At 56.5% G+C, this 18,138-nt stretch overlaps 3 protein-coding genes across 10 annotated transcripts in view; 2 read left to right on the top strand and 1 right to left on the bottom strand.

Annotated features, from left to right (window-relative positions):
• The window catches only part of PEMT (phosphatidylethanolamine N-methyltransferase), a 45,440-nt gene extending 44,962 nt beyond the window's left edge, over positions 1-478 (top strand). For all 8 annotated transcript variants that reach the window (XM_079905998.1, XM_079905997.1, XM_079905993.1 and 5 more), the window contains exon 7: positions 210-478. In XM_079905998.1, coding sequence (XP_079762124.1) covers positions 210-267 — 58 coding nt within the window. In that variant the 3' untranslated portion in view covers positions 268-478. The remainder of the gene's footprint in view (positions 1-209) is intronic.
• A 216-nt stretch (positions 479-694) lies between these two features.
• RASD1 (ras related dexamethasone induced 1) lies at positions 695-4,911 on the top strand. Its single transcript, XM_079905992.1, has 3 exons — positions 695-3,293; positions 3,684-4,023; positions 4,243-4,911. Exons 2-3 carry the CDS (start codon positions 3,738-3,740, stop codon positions 4,785-4,787), a joined length of 831 nt encoding a protein of 276 aa, XP_079762118.1. The 5' UTR covers positions 695-3,293; positions 3,684-3,737; the 3' UTR covers positions 4,788-4,911.
• Positions 4,912-6,491: 1,580 nt separating this feature from the next.
• On the bottom strand, positions 6,492-15,343 carry MED9 (mediator complex subunit 9). Its single transcript, XM_079905689.1, has 2 exons — positions 15,084-15,343; positions 6,492-8,088 (listed from the first exon to the last, which is right to left on the bottom strand). Exons 1-2 carry the CDS (start codon positions 15,302-15,304, stop codon positions 7,872-7,874), a joined length of 438 nt encoding a protein of 145 aa, XP_079761815.1. The 5' UTR covers positions 15,305-15,343; the 3' UTR covers positions 6,492-7,871.
• Between the last annotated feature and the right edge of the window lie 2,795 nt (positions 15,344-18,138).

Genomic DNA, 18,138 nt, shown 5'->3' with positions numbered 1-18,138 from the left:
GGGCCTGGGCAGCTGGCCACGCCGAGTCACCGTCAGGGTGGCAGACGAGCAGCTGAGAGCGGGCACAGGGTGGCCCGGGTGCCGGGCAGGTGGTGCTGGACCCTCCTGCTCCCACACGGACCCCTCACCCTGTCCACGCCGGGTGGGGGGCCTGGGTGGCAGCGTCAACCTCGACGCCAGCTGAGTGAGCCTCTCTCCCACCCCCGCAGGCCCTTCACCGCTGAGATCTACCGGCAGAAAGCCTCCCAGGCCCACAAGAGGAGCTGACGGACCGCAGCCACTCCGTGGGGGTCCCCACCTCGGGCTTGCCCCGAGCACACGCCCCTCGAGGGGAGGGGGAGAGCGGTGCCTGGCCTGGGCCGTCCAGTGCCTTGGAAACGTGGCTTGGGGGCCTGGAAGGTGCCGTGTGGCCCCAGAGCCCCCTGCCACCCACCACATCCTGACCAATAAAGGCACCTGACCCCAGCCCCTCCTTGGTCTCTGTCTGTCCAGGCCAGGGAGGGGCAGGCTGGGGTCTGGGAGGGGGTCCGTGAGCCAGGAGCGGCGCCGCCATCCACGCCGAATGGGGGGGACTGCCCAGGCCTTTGGGCCTCCTGTGCCACCAGCCTCACCCCACTTCTGCCCCTTGGGGGGGGGCCAGCGGGACCGGCCCTGCCTCGGCTTCCTGGGTCGGAAGCACTGGGCCCTCCCCCATCCCCCTGCTGAACCTGGTGTCTCTGGGTACTGACATTTCTCTCCTAATCCCTCGTGGACCTCGTGTGGCCACAAGGAGCAGCTGTGGGGCCATCCGGGGCCGGTTGCCGGGCCTGACCACAGAGCCACAGGGACGGGGCAGGACCCGCATTTGGGCCCGGCCTCCCTTGCACAGCCCCCAGCCCTCCAAGGGCACAGAACTCGCCTTTCCTCCCTTCAGGATGGCAGACGGGTGTACTCTGTGTGCGCCTGGCCCTGAGCCTTGCGTTCTCACCTGTGAAGTGGCTGCCACAGCCGTGCCCGCCCTGGGCACCGGAGCTGCTGGGCCCCCACCCCGCCATGGAGCGCCTCAAGGGTGCCCTTTGGTGTCTGGGCTCCAGAGGTCTCCGGGCTCGAGGGGCCACAGGAGGCACAGAGGCTGATCTTACCCAACGCCTCTGCTCACATACCTTCAGGGACAGGAAGCTCACCCCTCCGCGGGCACCGCTGCACACACATCCTCCCTAGCCTTCAAGGACATGCTGGCCCCCATGGCCTAAGCCCTCCCTCTGTCAGGGCAAGACCAAGCACCTCCGGGCCTCTGACCCGCGGGTCACGCCGCCGTGAGGGGTGGGCCCGGAGTGGGGAGGGTCAGCTGTGATGGGAGCAGCCCGCAGCTGAGGAGGGAACTGCCGAGGAAGCGAGGTCAGAGGGGAAACCCAGCTCCGTTCAGCCCTGCCCTCTTCGTCAGGTGTGGCTGTGGGCCGGGGTGACACAGGACCCTCTGGGCGAGGAGCTGCTGGGGGTGGGCTCGGGCGGCAGGCTGGCGCTCAGCACAGCATCCATCCACACGCCCCCTGACGTGGCCTGCCCGGCACTCCTCAATACGGCTTTCAAGAACCTTCTAAACCACTCTGTGCCAGCAGACCAGGCTGTGGTGGACACTTCCTGCCTTGGGGTCCAGCTGTCCGACCCCAGCCCACCCCCAACGTTTGGGTTCCCCATTCCACTCTGAGCTGGAAAATCGCTTCATTGCAAGGAAATGGTACAGGCAGGCGCTCAAGCATAGGAGGAGAGATCACTGGTAACATCGTAAACCTGGACAACCTAGAACTAATGCAATGGTGGGAGGGAGGGGGCACACTTTGGGGAAAGAACGACAGGTGTGCTCAGGGCCTAATGAACTTGGCTGACCTGGGAGAACAAGTCTTAGAACCCGGCATCTGTGGGTGGGGATGGGCCCAGGTGCCAGGAATCGAAGGTTGAGAACCCAGGCTGGGCTCAGTACCCACCACTGTCACCAGCTGGAAGGGGCCGGACCTGGGGTCGGGGGAGGGAGGCTCTGACCCTAGGCTGGGTCCTGGCCCACTGACCACCCCAGGGAGAGCTGTGTTCAAACCCTGGACCCTGCAGTTACTAGCTGTGGGCCCTGGGCAAGTCACTTTCCTTGCCTCAGTTTCTCTACCTGTAAAATGGAGAGAGTAATAGTTCCCACCCCTCACGGGTGCCACGAGGAAGGACTTAAGAACAATGCCTGGCATGGAATACGTGGAATAAACACTCTCCTGGCCCCCCTGCAGAGGGTGTGAGATTCTGCTGGAATCCTCGTCATAGAGGGCTGGCCGAGAAGCCCATGAGAGTCTAGAGGCCCTGTGTAAACAGCTAGGGGTGCGGGCTGGCACCCCAGCATTGCCCACAGCTCCGACCTGCGTGGATGCGTGGATGGGTGGGTGGCAACAGCTAACAGCCCTGGCTTTCTCCCAAATCAGAGTGCCTCGCCTGTCACCACGGGGAGCGATGGCTTTTCCATGAGCTCCAGGCCAGAGCTGGCCAGCTCCGGCAGCCTCTTCCCCAGCCTTTCGGCAGCAGCCCACTCCTGGTTACTGATCTGCCTGCTGCCCCCGCCCCCCGGCTTGTCCTGCAGCCTCGTGGGTCATTTGCTATTGTTGTTATTACTAGGTCCTGCCCCTACACTGTTGGCAAGTTCTCAGCCAGTCAGAGCCAGACCGCCATCTTCCAGAAGAGGAACCCGAGGTCCAGAGAAGGCCGGAGACTGCTGTGATGCCCACACAGCATTCAGGCTCACTCTGGCTTCGAGACCAGCTCCCCCAACTATAAAAATGGGAATGTTGGCCCACGGGACTCCAGAGGCACAAAATGCTATGGGGAGGGGAGGGGACATTGGCCTCAGACTAAGGGCAAACCTCTGGTCCTTCCAGTCTCCGACAGGAAGATGACGGGACAGCCTCTGGCTGAAAACCCCTGCCAGGATCCAGCGGATCTTTGGTTGGGAGAAAGGAGCTGAGCCTGCAGTAGAACGCGGGGTCGGGACGCTCTGGCTGCGCTGACTCCAGCCCTGAGCGTGGCGCTCACGGCTCCCCGTTCCGGCGGCGGGGCCTCTGCTGCACTCTGGCGGCCGGAGCGCGAGGCGCCCACCTCGCGCTGGCACGGCCGCCCGGGAGCAAAACCCGCCTGGGACGCGAAGGGGCCTACGCTGGGCCAGTTCGCAGAGCTGGCGAGAAGATGGGCGGAGCCCGGACGCGGTGCCTAGCACCGGGCAAGCACATGCCATCACGCTGCCCAGTGTCGTTATTCTCTGGCGAAGCTGCGTCCCAAAGAAAGTGAGTGTGTGCGCGTGTGAGTGCTGCGGTGGCAGGGGAGTGGGGGGTTCTTTGCCCTAGGCCAGAGGCACAGCCGGGACTGTGTCCCCGACGCCCTTAGGGCCGCTGAGCCCCGCGCAGCGGAGAAGCGAAGGGTCCGCGCGCCCGGAGCCGCAGGCAGACCTTGTACCGTTTCCTTCCCGAGCCCCGCGGGCGGGAACGGGCAGCGGCCCGCGGAGGTGGAGGGAGCGCGCGGTGGGGCCCGCGAGCGTGCGCACCGTGACGCGCAGAGGCTGGGCGGGCGCGGGGCGGGGCGGCCACGCGGGCTGCATATAAGGGCAGTCGCCGGACGCTGAGAGGCAGAGGTTTCGTCCCGAGCTCGAGCCGCGCAGCTCTGCCCCGTTCCCCCAGCCACAGTCGACTCGTCTCGCGGCCCCGCGCCCGCCCCCGCGGTCCCTCTGCTCAATGAAATTGGCCGCGATGATCAAGAAGATGTGCCAGAGCGACTCGGAACTGAGTATCCCGGCCAAGAACTGCTACCGCATGGTGGTCCTTGGCTCGTCCAAGGTGGGCAAGACGGCCATCGTGTCGCGCTTCCTCACTGGCCGCTTCGAGGACGCCTACACGCCCACCATCGAGGACTTCCACCGCAAGTTTTACTGCATCCGCGGCGAGATCTACCAGCTCGACATCCTCGACACGTCCGGCAACCACCCCTTCCCCGCCATGCGGCGCCTCTCCATCCTCACTGGTGAGCCGGGACGGCCGGGCAGCGGGCAGGGGAGGGAGCGCGCCGCCGCAGTGCCGGGGACCCCTCGTCCCCGGACGCCTGCGCTGGAGGCGCGGCCGCGGAGAGTTCGGCGCGACCCTCGCGGCGGCCGGAGCCCCGGCGTCGGGAGGCCCCGAAGTCAGCCCGCTTAAGCTGTCCCCTGGCGGCTGCCCTCACCCTCTCCTTTTCTGCTCCCCGTAGGAGACGTGTTCATCCTGGTGTTCAGCCTGGACAACCGCGACTCCTTCGAGGAGGTGCAGAGGCTCAAGCGGCAGATCCTCGACACCAAATCTTGCCTCAAGAACAAAACCAAGGAGAACGTGGACGTGCCCCTGGTCATCTGTGGCAACAAAGGGGACCGGGACTTCTACCGCGAGGTGGAGCAGCGCGAGATCGAGCAGCTGGTGGGCGCCGACCCCCAGCGCTGCGCCTACTTCGAGATCTCGGCCAAGAGGAACAGCCGCCTGGACCAGATGTTCCACGCGCTCTTCGCCATGGCCAACCTGCCGCGCGAGATGAGCCCGGACCTGCACCGCCGGGTATCGGCGCAGCACTGCGAGGCGCTGCACAAGAAGGCGCTGCGGGGCAAGAGGCTGCGGCGAGCGGGCGGCGACCAGGACGACGCCTTCGGCATCTTGGCGCCCTGGGCGCGCAGGCCAAGCGTGCACAGCGATCTCATGTATATCCGCGAGAAGGCCAGCGGCGGCGGCCAGACCAAGGACAAGGAACGCTGCGTTATCAGCTAGGAACTCCCGCCCCGCGCGGACGCAGAGCCTCAGAAGACCCTCTTGTCCAAGAGTCAAGTGTCCGGGCCGTGCGTCCCGAGCCGCGTGCGCGCGAGCGCGGACGGGCGTCTTCCTTCCCAGCACTCCAGCCTGTTCACTGGGGAGACTCAAAGAAACCGAGAAGGGACCATTATCTGCTCCGGAAGGAAAGAGAGCTAGCTGAGCCCGGGCTTCCCCCACGTCCGATCCCCCGAAGGCGCCCGCTAGCCCCACCCGCCCAGCAGAGGTTGAATTTGCCTTGTTTCTCACAAAGACCTAAGAATGGGGGTGGGAATGGGAGTTAATCAGCCACCACTGGGCTTTCAGAAATGGGTCCTGCCAGCTGGAGGGCCAGGACAAAACGGGGCATTATCTGTGATTGGGGGTTGCCATGACAGCTGGCCTGAAACTGCGGGCGGGGTCGGGTCTAGGGAGTGCCTTGTTTACACGTGTGTGCAACTGCACAGAGCAAAACAGAGAGCTTGCACTGTATGGCGGCTCTGGTGTCACCACCTGACGTGAACAAAACCTTACCTTTGAAGTTAGTCTTGTTACTGGTTTTTTAATGTAAAATAAAATAACTTAAAATGGAAAACCATGCTTCCTCTGCTTTTAGAAATAGGGGGAAGGGGGAAGGGTGAGAAGGGAGAGGCGGGTTTCTACTTCTGTGGAATTAGACTCCCCTTCCCCAGAGCTCGAAAATAATCCTGGCTTTCTGAACACAGCTCCAGCCCTCCTGGGAGAAAAGGCTCCACAAAAGCTCCAGCTGACTGGATGCCTTTCCGTTTGGGGAGCCACTCCTCAGAACGCCAGGACAAAAACAAAGCACTTCAGGGTCCTTCCTAGAGATGCACCTTTCCAGCTGTTTACCTGCCTAGGTTGCCCACTAGCCCAGCCCCAAGGGCCTCCGGGACCGGCCGGCGCCATCCTATACTCAGCACAGGCCCAGGGCAACAAAGCGTCACCAAACCTGGAACCCGCAGACGGTTCAAGGGGTCCCTCGGGCCCTCTTCTGTGCAGGACCCTCATCCTGAGTCGGCTTCAGGCTCTGCCACGTAGCCACCTGGATCCAGTCACAATGAGCGGCCCCGGCCCCTCCGGCTCCAGGAAGCGCTCGCCACCCACGTGGGGTCCAGCACCCCCTCTCCCAGCAGTTGAGGGCACGCAGTCCCAACTCGGGACCCAGCTCTCTCCGCCACTAGTAACTGTGCACGCCTGGGGCAAGTGACGCCTGCCAAGCCCCAAATTCTCCGCCCGTGAAATAGAGAGCAGACGCCTCTGCTTGGGGTTGCTGTGAGGGCCACGGGCGACGTCTTACATGGTGCCCACCAACAGGCATCCAAGTGAGGTGTCAATGCTGTCCCGGGGAGGGCTTTCAACCGTTCTGGGGGACTGCCCCCCACCAGGGCCCAACCCACCTCTGAGAAGAGGAATGGCAGCCCCAGGGGCCCCCGGGCCAGCTGCACCCTGGGGATGGATGCCACTCCCGGGAGGGTCAGCCCATGTTCATGTTGGTCTAGCTGATGTGGCCGTGTGTGCTGGGGGCTGGCGCGGGGGCACAGAGTGGAGGTGCCCACAGTTCCTTCTGTCTCCTCCGAGCAAAGCAGAGGTTTTCCTCTCCACTATCCAAAGGGGAGGTCCTACTGTGAATTTCTCAGTACAAACCCAAGACATCCTGACAGCAGAGCACAAGTTCTTTTAATCACACGCTTGAAAAGTGCCACAAGTCACAACTCTGGAGCACAGGAGAGGCCCATGAGGAGCCCGTGTCCGCCGCAGCCTTCCGGGAGAGCCCGGCCGCCTGGTGTTTCTGAGCTTCGTGTCCCACAGTATTTGGTCGGAGCCTTAAAACCGGCCCACACACTACTCTGAAACGTCAAGAAAATAACTGATTCAGTTGATAACAGCCCCATGGTAGAGCTGGACTAACAGGTGACACCCACTTAAATTCAGAGCCTGCGCCTCTGGGCAAGGCCGCTGAAACCTGACACCCCCCTGCACGCCTGACATGGACAGAACCCCTGCTCAAAACATCTTCAACCTACATTCCTGCCAACTGGCAGGCAGCTGTTAAGCCCCCGACTCGGTCAGCACAGGTTATGAGCCCGTTTGTCCCGCATCCTTCAGAGGCGAAGGAAAGAGATGCTCTTACCTCAGTCTGGTCACACTAACACAACGTCCGTCTAGGTGAAACAAAGGTGTTTATAAGCATCTATGAACCAGGCCTTGGCCGCACGACTGCCAGGTGAGTTCTCCCCACCCCGAGGGGCTCTGAGCGGAGAGCACATCATGGCCGCCTGTTTGCGCGCAGTGAGGCCAGAGGGGAAGCCGCGCTAAACCAGGAACAGGACTCTGAGAAGCTGGAAGGGGTCTGTTCACCTGGAGACCACGTGGCCTGAGGCGGTCTGGCCATTCTTGGGCATGAAATGGCTAAACGAGCTGCCTGAAGGTGACAAGGGACAGAGGAGCAAGAGCCTCTGCCACCCACCCACACGTGGGAGGCAGAAACCTGGAGGCGGGGCTGCCGGCAGGGCCCTGGGTGGGCAGCCCACGGATGGTGACACCCACCCCTCAAACACAGAAGGAAACAAATATTCCAGAGCAAAAAGCCACCCTCAAGTCTTTAGGAACCGTGCCGTTCTCCCAAGGCCTTTTTCTATCCTAAACCCTTGCCATGTGAGTGCAGGCCTAACTGTCCAGTGGACTCCACGCACCCTGCTGCTCACTCAACACTGGCTACCTGGATACCCACCACCTGGGCCGGGAGCGGAGGGGACGGGCAGAGGGCAGCCGCCTCCCTTCCCCGGGATCTGCCAGCCCAGCCTGAAGGCCGTGCCGCGGCCCCGCCCCTCCGGCCTCAGGAGCCCTCCTCCATCCGGCAGCACGCACACAGTCATTATGCATCTGGACCGTGGGGACAGTACACAAGGACGCCCAGGGAGGCCAGCACGCACAACCGCTCCGCAGTCAGGGCCACGTTCAGCTAAGCAGGCAGTACCAGAGACCCCCTCCACAGGGCTGGAAGACAGGAGGCCTGTGCCCGCCTCGTCCCGGAGGCCAGCTCATCTACTCCTTGGGGATCTCGAACATGCACAGGCTCTTGTACTTCTGCAGGAGCTCGTTCTTGGTCCGGACCTGCTCGCGGAGGCGGTGCAGCTGCTGCTGCTGCCGCTCGGGGCTCAGGTGGATGCCAGGCATGGCGCCGACCACCTTGCGCATCTCCTGGAACTTGGTCCTGAGGGCGTTCAGGTCCTGCTGGACATCAGGGCTGTCCTTGTCCATGCTGCGGAGGCAGAGGGCAGGTGTTAGCACCATCAGCCCAGACAGCTCCATCCTCGCATCCCCACGTCAGAATGCCTGTCGCCTGTGTCCCCGGCTGGGCTGGGCTGTGCGCCCGGGGGACGGGGCGGGTTCTTGCCTGTGCAGCCGTAGTGCAGGCGGCACCCCAGCCCCCAGCAGGTGCCCGCCGGACGCTGAGCCCTCCCGCAGAGCTGCTTCCCCAGCCCGGGCCATGGGCGCTGCACACACTGAGGCAACATTTGCTGAAAGAGTGGACGCCTGGCAAATAAGTTCCTAAGTGTCTGCTGAATGAATGAAAAACTCTTACCAATGTCATGTAACAAACAGCAAGTAACACTTGCTGAAATACCACATTTCTAATTTGAGACATTCCAGGCCAATCAGGAGACTATCAACGAGCAAAAGATAATTTTAGCTGATGTTCAGATGCTTGAACCTGTTTACATCCTAATTTCCACAGAGCTATTCATAAATTTTAAACTAGTTACAAGCTACTGGAAAATTTTCAGCAGGTACCCGTCCTCTCCCACCACACTCGTGTAAATTCCTCGCCTTCCGGTCACGCTCATTTTAAAGGCAGGATCGTACTCTTCACCTCACAGCTATTACTAGCTGCCCAGAGATCCATGCTCCCTGTCATGACTAAATTAAAAGCAAACAACAAGAACAAAAACCTTCACCTACGATCAAAGAAACGGCCTGTCAGTTGCTCCTATAAATTTTTTAAAAGTTAGTAGATGGATGGATGAGCTTTTGAAAACAAGGCAGTTGAGACTAAAATCTAAAAGCTGATTCACAGGCTGTTTTCAAAGTCACGCACTGAGTAGCGTGAGAGGGGAAAACTGTCAATGATCGTTTATTTTTTTTAATAAACGTTCATCCCTGATGGGAAATTTCAACCCAGATGGTGCCAGTTCATGTTTCTTATTAATCATTTCTCTGCTTACGCAGACAGAATATCCATCTTTCCTGGCGATCCGCCGGTTACAGCTCATTCCTGACAAATGAGATGCACCAGGCCTGCTCACTATTTATCAATAGCTTGAACTTGGAAGCAAGATTTGGAGAATCAATAGTTTATTCTAGGGAATGAATGGCCAACCAAACATTTCCTCTTGCCATCTGAGGCCCTCAATTTGCACACACCATCAGTGGTACACCTTACCCCAGCTTCGAGGGAGCACCTTATATTCTAATTCTTTTATGTCTCAGCTCAGATCTACAACCCTGGACAGACACCACTTGGGCTTCTGAAATCATTCCACTTGGATGGCATATGTGCTAACACATCGTTACGAATTTAAGTCCCAAGGGAGTTTTGAAATTAAAATATAGTTTTAAGAAAACTGATTTACATCACACAAGTCTCAAAGGACAAGGTAAAAACAAACAAAAATATATAAAATAAAAATTAGGTAAATAACAGGGTCCTACTGTATAATACAGAGAACTATATCCAGTATCCTATGATAAACCATAATGGAAAAGAATATTAAAAAAATGTACATATATGTGTAACTGAATCACCTTGCTGTACAGCAGAAATCAACACAACATTGTAAATCAACTAGACTTCAATAAAAAAATGCAAAAAAAAAAAAGGGAGGGGAGGAAATTAGGAGCTATTTATAAAGCCCACCCAGAGGGAAGCTGAGCTGGGAGGCGGCTGCGCAAGCTTCTCAGGCTGCCTGAGGCGGAGGCAGCGGGACCCTGACTCCAGCCGAGAGAAGAGATGGCCTGGGTACCAGAGAGCAAGCGGGAGCTCCAGGGGGCCTGCCTCTGTGGCCAGTGCTGGTCGGCACCTGACTCAGAAGGAAACAAAGGAGACCAGGCTGGGTGGAGAAGCACAAAATCCACAAACCAGGGCAAGGTGAGGGCGCTCAGGACACCACCGCGTGGCTCGAGTGACGGGCCACTTCCTGCCGGTCCTCTGGGCAGGCCCGGGTGATGCGTGGTGGCGCCCGGTGGGAGACACGGGCTTGGGCACACCACACAGTTCTAGCGGGTAAGCCTAAGAACGATGCTTCACTTGCAGGTGCAAACTGGCGTCAGCTGGGCAGGTGTGTCCACTGGTGACTCAGAAGCAGAAGGAACCACCAGGTCACTGAAGTCAGGTCCTCCCAAATCCGAGAGGCATTTCTTTGATCTCCTGGTGGCATCCGACTCGGGAAAGAAATGGGAAACTATTTCTTCCTCCTCAAAACCTCCGACCCCCTCGGCCCCATGTCCCCACACCCCCAATGTCCTCCTCGCCGACCGGCCCTGGGACCAGTCTTCTTCCCACACTAACGTCAGTGGCTGGCATCTTTCTAAAATAGTAGGGCCTTTAAGTTACGACAGTTACAGGGCTTGAGGGAAAAGAATGTTTAATGACAGACAACCAAGGCTTACAAAAGGGAAGTCCCTCTAATCCCTTGTCCCAGGTAAGCTCTGTTAACATCGCTTTAAGATAGTCAGTAGCACACAAACACACACATACTTTTCAGTTTGTTTTGACAAATGTGGCCACACTCCACACATGGTTCTGATTCTCGCTTTCTTCATGTAGAATGCACCTTGGGTGTCTGTCCATGCTAAGATGTACACGACTATACGGTAGATGACTTGGCTGTTGATAGGTATGCGCGTGTTTGCAACTGATCGCCTGCAATCCAAACGGCGATGACATCCCACACCTATACCCCTGTGTGCCGTGTGCCCCACCGCCCCCCGCCCCCCGCCAGCACAGCCACTCCACCTGCCACCCCCCTCAGGGCACCCCTGCACCTCTTCCCACTATTCCTGTGGACCCAGTCCTTTCCCCCTTCTAAAACCCTCTGTCCCATCTAGCTTTACAAAACCCAGGCCTGAGCTCAAAAACTTCAGATGGCTCCTCGGCTCCCAGGCAAGTTCACACTCTGTGTTTGTGTGCGTGTGTGTGTACGCACAACCTCAGGACCACCCACAAACAGTCTCCGACCTCCTGGGCTCCGTGCTCTCCTCCCAAGAGAGAATTCCTTCAAACAGCCTACCAACAATCCCTATCTGGGCACTTGGCCTTTTCACTCGGATTCAGCAAAGAAGAAGACAAGGAAGGGCAGAGCTGCTGCAGGTGAGTCGTGGGGTCACCTCCTGGCCATCAGGACCCAAGGCCAGGCCGCGGCTGGCGGGTTGCTGGGCGGACTGGAACCGGCACATGTGTGGGAAGAGGCCCTGCGGGCTTGGGGTCCTGCTGACCGGCCTCGATGACCCCTGGGCCAGCTCCAGCCTCGCGCCCCAAATGAAGGTGAAGGCCGACCTAGCGTGAGGCCCCCCAACCCTCCTCTGCCACGTCCAACACGCCCGGGGGGACCTGCAAAGGTTTAAGTACCCGTGGTGACGGGTAATTCCACTAAGTGAGACCAGCCTGACAACCACGACTCCCTCCCTACATTGGATTTATGCTCCAGCTCCACCAAACCAACCGCGGACCCCCCACGGGTCAGGGATGTTTCTCGGCAGCCTGTCCTACCCCACCCACCTCCCCTCCCTTTCATACTTCTAGACATGCAGCTGGCATCTCCCCCAACAAGCCTTCTGACGCTTCCAGGCTCCACGAGGCCTCCTCCCCCTCACTGCCCTGACCCTCAGTAGCCTAGCAGCTCAAACAAATGCCGAGACACAGTGTTTAAAATCAGATCCCAGCCTTTCCTCAGGCTCACAGCACCTCCCTTCTCTCTGTGCGCATTGGATTTCCACTCTGCTGCTCAGTCCCGTCCTTTTTACTTGGGGTTTTCTTTCTTTTTTTTTTTTTTTTTGCGGTACGCGGGCCTCTCACTGTTGTGGCCTCTCCCGTTGCGGAGCACAGGTTCCGGATGCGCAGGCTCAGCGGCCACGGCTCACGGGACCAGCCGCTCCGCGGCATGTGGGATGCTCCCAGACCGGGGCACGAACCCGTGTCCCCTGCATCGGCAGGCAGACTCTCAACCACTGCGCCACCAGGGAAGCCCCTACTTGGGGTTTTCTTCTCATGCTTAGTGGCTTTGGCTGTCCAACCACATATTTAAGATTTAACAGTAAACACTATTTGGGTTACATGTATAATACACTGCTTCCACCATGCTGAGTGAAGGAAGAAAAAGATGTAACCTTACAATAAGGAAAATGCTGATTATTACAATTTGGATCAGATGGGGAGGGGGAAGCTGAAGGCAACAGAAAATATAACTGTTTTATATCCCTTAGTAAAAAAATGGGGTATAAATAAATACTGAAGAATATTAAAAACCCAAACAGTGAAACACTAAAAGGCTGAGTGGAAACTCTTGAGTATGAGTGATGATCTACTTTCTTACAATGAACTAAGTTCAATGTCTCTGGGGTTGTGTGTCGGGATCGGACACCCGGGAGAGTCTGTTTTCTTTGGCTGCCAGTCTAGAAGCCGAGGGTGGGGGTGGTGAAGGCGGGGGCTGGGTCTCAACACCCAGTCTGTAGACTTGCTCTCAGCCCTCTCCTCAGGACGGCTCCCTTCCCTCAGGTCCTGCAGTGCGCCTGGTGTCCCGCAGTCCAGACACTCTCCAGCTGACTCTTTCCTAAAAACCACCTTGGGAAAGTGTGCGCCTTTACTTGTCTGCTGAGGTGGAAGGGTCGTCACTGTGTGCTTGCATCGGGGAGCGGACTGAGGGGGTCCATGTCCAAACGGCCTTTCAGGTAATCCTCCTGCTCTAAGTCCCCCTTCACCAGGGGTCCCTGGCAGTGCCATCTCCTGGGATTTGGAGGGGGCCACGGCCAAAGGCAGCTGCTCCGGGCTGCTCCTGGCACTGGGAGGTGGACTGGCCCTTGGCGATCGCTTTATGGCAATCATCTCCTCTCCCGTCCTCTTCGGTTTTATGCTTTAAAACCAGTCTTCACTGTGCTTTCAGAGGGAACAGAGACAAACATATGTGGCCAACCCGCCACCTTTCACAGGAGGATGCTCTTGAGACTCCTCACAACAACCTTATGACTTAAGTATTACTAGTCCCCGTTCACAAGAGAAAAAGAGGCTCAGAGCAGCTGCTTCACCAAGGTCAGTACATCATAAAGCTATCATTTGAACCCACCATTTGAAGTTCATTATTATTATTATTCACATATTAGAGATAAAAAAATTAAGGTCTAGAAAGGCTACGTATTTACTAAGATTACAAGGCAAGCAAGCGTCAGCGGGCAGACCCGAATTCAAGGCTATCTGACTTCAAAGCCCATGTTCTCTCTCGTGTACGTTACTTCTCGATCTCTGAGTCCAGCCCAACCCAACTGCTCTATCAGCGTGCAAGAATATACACCATGTATTTTCATTTTTCCATATTTTCCCTAAAACCAGAATAAGTATATTTGGGTTGGTCTGGATAACGCTTTTATAATCAAGCACTGCCCTGGGATTGCAGGGTCTGCATTTGCGTTTGTGTTTGCTATGTCACTGCAGCCTAGAAGTGCTACTTGATGATCACAGGCTCATGAGGACAGACCGGTCTGCCTTACTCAATAAACAGTATGTTCGCACCAAGTGAAGCCAGATGAAGTCAAGATCTACTGTGAGAACAAATGCTTTGCAGCTGTTTAAAAAGCGGTAGAGGGACTTCCCTGATGACGCAGTGGTTAATAATCCGCCTGCCAATGCAGGGAACACGGGTTCAATCCCTGGTCCAGGAAGATCCCACATGCCGCGGAGCAACTAGGCCCATGCGCCACAACTACTGAGCCCGCGTGCCACAACTACTGAAGCCTGCGTGCCTAGAAGCCCGTGCTCTGCAACGAGAAGCCACTGCAATAAGAAGCCTACGCACCACAACGAAGAGTGGCCCCCGCTCACAGCAACTAGAGAAAGCCCGCGTGCAGCAACGAAGACCCAACCCAACCAAAAAATAAAAAAAGCAAAACCCAGCTGGGGGCTTCCCTGGTGGCGCAGTGGTTGAGAGTCCGCCTGTCGATGCAGGGGACACGGGTTCGTGCCCCGGTCCGGGAAGATCCCACATGCCTCGAAGCGGCTGGGCCCGTGAGCCATGGCCGCTGAGCCTGCGTGTCCGGAGCCTGTGCTCCACAACGGGAGAGGCCACAACAGTGAGAGGCCCGCGTACCACAAAAACAAACAAACAAACAAACAAGCTGGGCCAGTAACAATATTTTCATGTAGTGAGTAGCAATTCCATTTCAGCAAAACATCCAGGACCACAACTGATGTTCACCTGAATGTTACTGTAAAAGTAACTTTGTTGTAATTTACTTTGTTTTGGTTTTTAATGGCTGAATAAAAATTTTAAGCCCAGGGGTTTACAATTTGTTTATCATAAATAACGGTAAAAAAATAATTTGGGCAAATGTGGGGATTGGGAAGATTTTGTGTGTGTGTGTGTGTGTGTGTGTGTGTGTGTTTCTTCTAAGGGTCAGTTTGAAAAGTTAGGTAACCTGAAGACTGGCCAAAAGGAGACAATCACCCCGTGACCCCATGTTAGGGCACCGTAAGCGCTGGCAGACGGCCAGCACCCGTTTCCTGTAATGTTCCCATCATCACCCCTATAATCTCTTTGCATTATGGGTTATTCTCTCTCACGACGTTTTCCCTTCTAACTGCTTACCAATGTGGGGGTGAAAAGTCTGCCCTTTCACCTGTACACCCCACAGCACTTAGCAGTGTGCCACACACGTAATATGATACACATCTGTTGGATCTGTTGGGAAAGACGCCGAAGTGAGTACTATACCCCTAATGACAGGTGAGAAAAGAGGCTCAGAGAAGCCTGACTGGCTTCAGGCCACCAGGCTGCACACGAGTGGTCTGACCGTAGCGGGGCCTGCCAGCACGGGGCCCGGCAACTCCCAGGGCCAGAGTCTGCTGAACTCTTGGGACGACTGGGGGTGGTCTCGGCGAGGCCGCTCCCCTCCGGGTCGGCCTCCTCCTTTGTACCGCGGGGCGCCCCCGGAGCTCGGAAACGTGACTGGCAGCGGGGGTCTTGCGGGCTGACCCCCCTCGAGCCTTACCATTTGATGATGTTGTGAACCAGTGGGAGGAAGGAGCAGTTCTCCTCCGCCTTCACGCCGGCCGGTGACGGAGGCCTCGGCGGCGGTTGCGGCTGCGGCGCGGAGACCGGCGGCGGCGGCTGCGGAGGCGGCAGCGGCTTCGTCTCGGGCAGCGGCGGCTCTGCGGGTGGCTGCAGCGCATCCTCGGCCTGCCGGCCGACAGACACCCCCACAGAAGCCATGGCGCCCGGGACCCACGGAGCCGGTTAACGGGGCCGGCGGCCGAGCGCGCCGGAAGTGTCTCGGACTCTGTACGTCACCACTGTGCGCCGCGGGGGCGGGACCTGGAGGGAGGCTGTGAGATCGCGCGCCAGGGCGCGGGGCGGGGACCAGGGCGTGGGGCGGGGCCAGGGCGCGGGGCGGGGCCAGGGCGGTCGTTACTAGGCAACAGGCGGCTGGAGGGTCCGGGTTGGCCTGGATTTGGCTGTGCCTGAGACAGCTAAAATTTTCAATAGTCAGAAATAGGCGTACTTCAGGAATAACATCTTATTTCTATTCACGTTACAAAGAGGGTCCAAAAGCAACCAGTACAAGAAGACTTGAGATAAATAAGGCCTCGCGAAGAGGGGACAGCACCTGCCGGGCACCTGCAGGTGTCAGACCCTGGGCCCGCGAGCGTGGAGAATCCGAGGGGAAGGGCCCAGGGTTCCCACCTGCGCAGAAGCCTACAGGGGAGAGGCCCTGAGCCCGCCCTAAGGACGCAGAAACAAAGAAATTGCGAGGGCCTAATAACTGAACACTTAATTACTATCATAATTATATTATCACTTATCATCTTCTGGATGACACACACTGTGCTAACTGTGGGGGTGGGGGTGGGAGGCTGTCTCAACTTCAACACGAGCGGGGATTGCCGAAGGGTATTAGTGCCAGGAATAAACATCGTATCCGAGGGGGAAGTCAACGTCAGGTATTCTCCGTACCTGTGGGCCAACTCCTTAAGCCCCTGGGTGTCAGTGTGCTCACCTCTAAAATCTTCTTGAGTTCAGGGTCATGACAGAGCTAAACTACTCTCCAACTTCAGACACGTGGCTGATCTCTGAAGGTGTCCTTGGCATGAGCTCTCACTCCCTGCTGTCTTAGGCCAAAGTGGGGACTTCTCCTGGGTTTGTGGTTACGGTGCCCAAAACGAGTCCTCCCGAGCCATGATGTGGGGCTGTGTGATACGTTTCTGGACAATGGGGACATGCATCCTAAGCTGGGCTAGGAAAGCCCTGCCCTTCCTCAGCGGCTTTGGAGAGGCAAGGGGTCCACAGTCATTGGCAAGAGCACTTAAGAGCAAGGTGGCTGGTCCCAGGGAAAGCCTCAACAGTGATATTTTCAGATGCATCTGGAGGCGTCTGTGGAGGCAGGTCCTAGGGGAGGAAGAGTGTTGAAGGAAGTGGGGAGGTCGGAGGGTGTGCTGAGGGGCGCTTTGGTAGCGGGCCTCAGCACAGCTTTCTTGTAGGAACTGCCCAGGGCACCCCACAGGGCGAGCACGGGGAGGGGGTGGCCTGCTAACCATGGGCCTCTCCCCCAGGGGGAAAGTTCAGGGGTCCTGGTGGAGAACAAGGAGGAAGGTCCTGCTGGGACAGGACTAGATGGGCTTGAAGAGACTGCACCCCATTGGAGTCATCTGGGGAGATAATGACAGTATAATAATAGTAATTACCACAACTACTGTGGATCAAAAGTAGGTACAAGGAACAGAGCGCAGTCATCTCATTTAATCCACAAAAAACTTCTAGAAGGTAGATGTTAGTATCACCATTTTATAGATGGTAGATTCTGGCCCCAGGGTCACACACCTGCCTGATACAAAGCCCATGGTCTTAACCAACACAGAGGACACCTCAGGTCCCTACCAGTTCTGTAACTGTATGATTCAAAATGTTAAAGTGAGGTTTTTATTCAGAATCAGAAAAAGAATCCAAAGTTCATCCACAATCTCCCCATTGAAATCACATGTCATCTTTCCCTCCCAGTGTGTTTACAACTTCATTACAAGCCCCGACTTCATCGTTGGCAGAATAATGAGGACATCTCTTAAAAAAAAAAAAACACTTCAGATATAAATAGATATGGCTAAAGAAAATAAATTGAAAATGTAGGAAGCAGGAATGGGTAGAGTGCATTGACAGTTTGCCCTAAAAATAGTTAATATAATTAGTGGTAAAGGGTAAAGTTGACCTCATAACATTGGCAAGAAAAATGTTGGATGTCAGAAAAGTACTGCCTGTGCTGGTTTCAATCAGGCTGAAATTACCACAGATGTGTGTCGTCTCAGAACTGCTCTGTTAAAAGTTAAAAAAAAAAAAAAAAGAAGCCCCACTGACACATAAGGACTGTGTGGTGTTGATGTCCCTGAGTAAAGCTGTCTGCTCGTTGAGTTCACGGCTCTCTCTGCTTCTCATGGGCCCCTGCAGACCAGCTGGTGGCCAGGCCAGGCCCCACTCAGCCTGTTTGAAGCTGTGTGACTCTGAACTCTGCACAACCTCCTTCATGCAGGCATACAACCTCCCAGGAAGACTGAACAGGTTATTACACATAAATCACCTTGAAAAGTCCCCAGGAACAGTAACAATCACTTCTTACTTTTCAGACTTAGGGCTTTCTCCTTCACCAATTGACAAAACCCAGACTTAGGGCACTTAAGAGGAACGAGCTGGATCAATGCCCTCCAACAGAAATAGACGCAAAGCCACTTGGGTCGTTTTCAGTTTTCTAGTAGCCACACAAAAAAAAAATCAAAAGAAACAGGTGGAATTAATTTCAGTAACATATTTTACTTAACTCATGTGTCCAAAATATTACCGTTTCCACATGTAATCATTACTAAAAACGATTAAAGAGGTGCTTTACTGTTTTTTATACTGTCTTTGAAATCTACTCTGTATTTTACACGCATAGCACATCTCAGCTGGAATTGCCACGTTTCAATTGCTCAGGAGCCAGACGTGGCCAGCGCCCGGACCTGGACAGATCGCAATCCAAAGGAAATAGAGTATATTGCTACTTACATAAATATTTGCAACAT

The sequence above is a fragment of the Stenella coeruleoalba genome (genome assembly GCF_951394435.1).
Source record: "Stenella coeruleoalba genome assembly, chromosome: 19".
NCBI lineage: Eukaryota > Metazoa > Chordata > Mammalia > Artiodactyla > Delphinidae > Stenella > Stenella coeruleoalba.
Note: the sequence above shows the minus strand (reverse complement) of the source record. Positions and strands in the feature narration are given on the sequence as shown.

What these genes read in the sequence shown, in the direction of transcription:
- RASD1 (XM_079905992.1), top strand. Translation starts at nt 3,738, where the DNA reads ATGAAATTGGCCGCGATGATCAAGAAGATGTGCCAGAGCGACTCGGAA. An exon ending in GCGCCTCTCCATCCTCACTG is followed by an intron (nt 4,024 to 4,242) that starts GTGAGCCGGGAC and finishes TGCTCCCCGTAG; the next exon opens with GAGACGTGTTCATCCTGGTG.
- MED9 (XM_079905689.1), bottom strand. Translation starts at nt 15,304, where the DNA reads ATGGCTTCTGTGGGGGTGTCTGTCGGCCGGCAGGCCGAGGATGCGCTG. An exon ending in GTTCACAACATCATCAAATG is followed by an intron (nt 8,089 to 15,083) that starts GTAAGGCTCGAG and finishes CTGCCTCCGCAG; the next exon opens with CATGGACAAGGACAGCCCTG.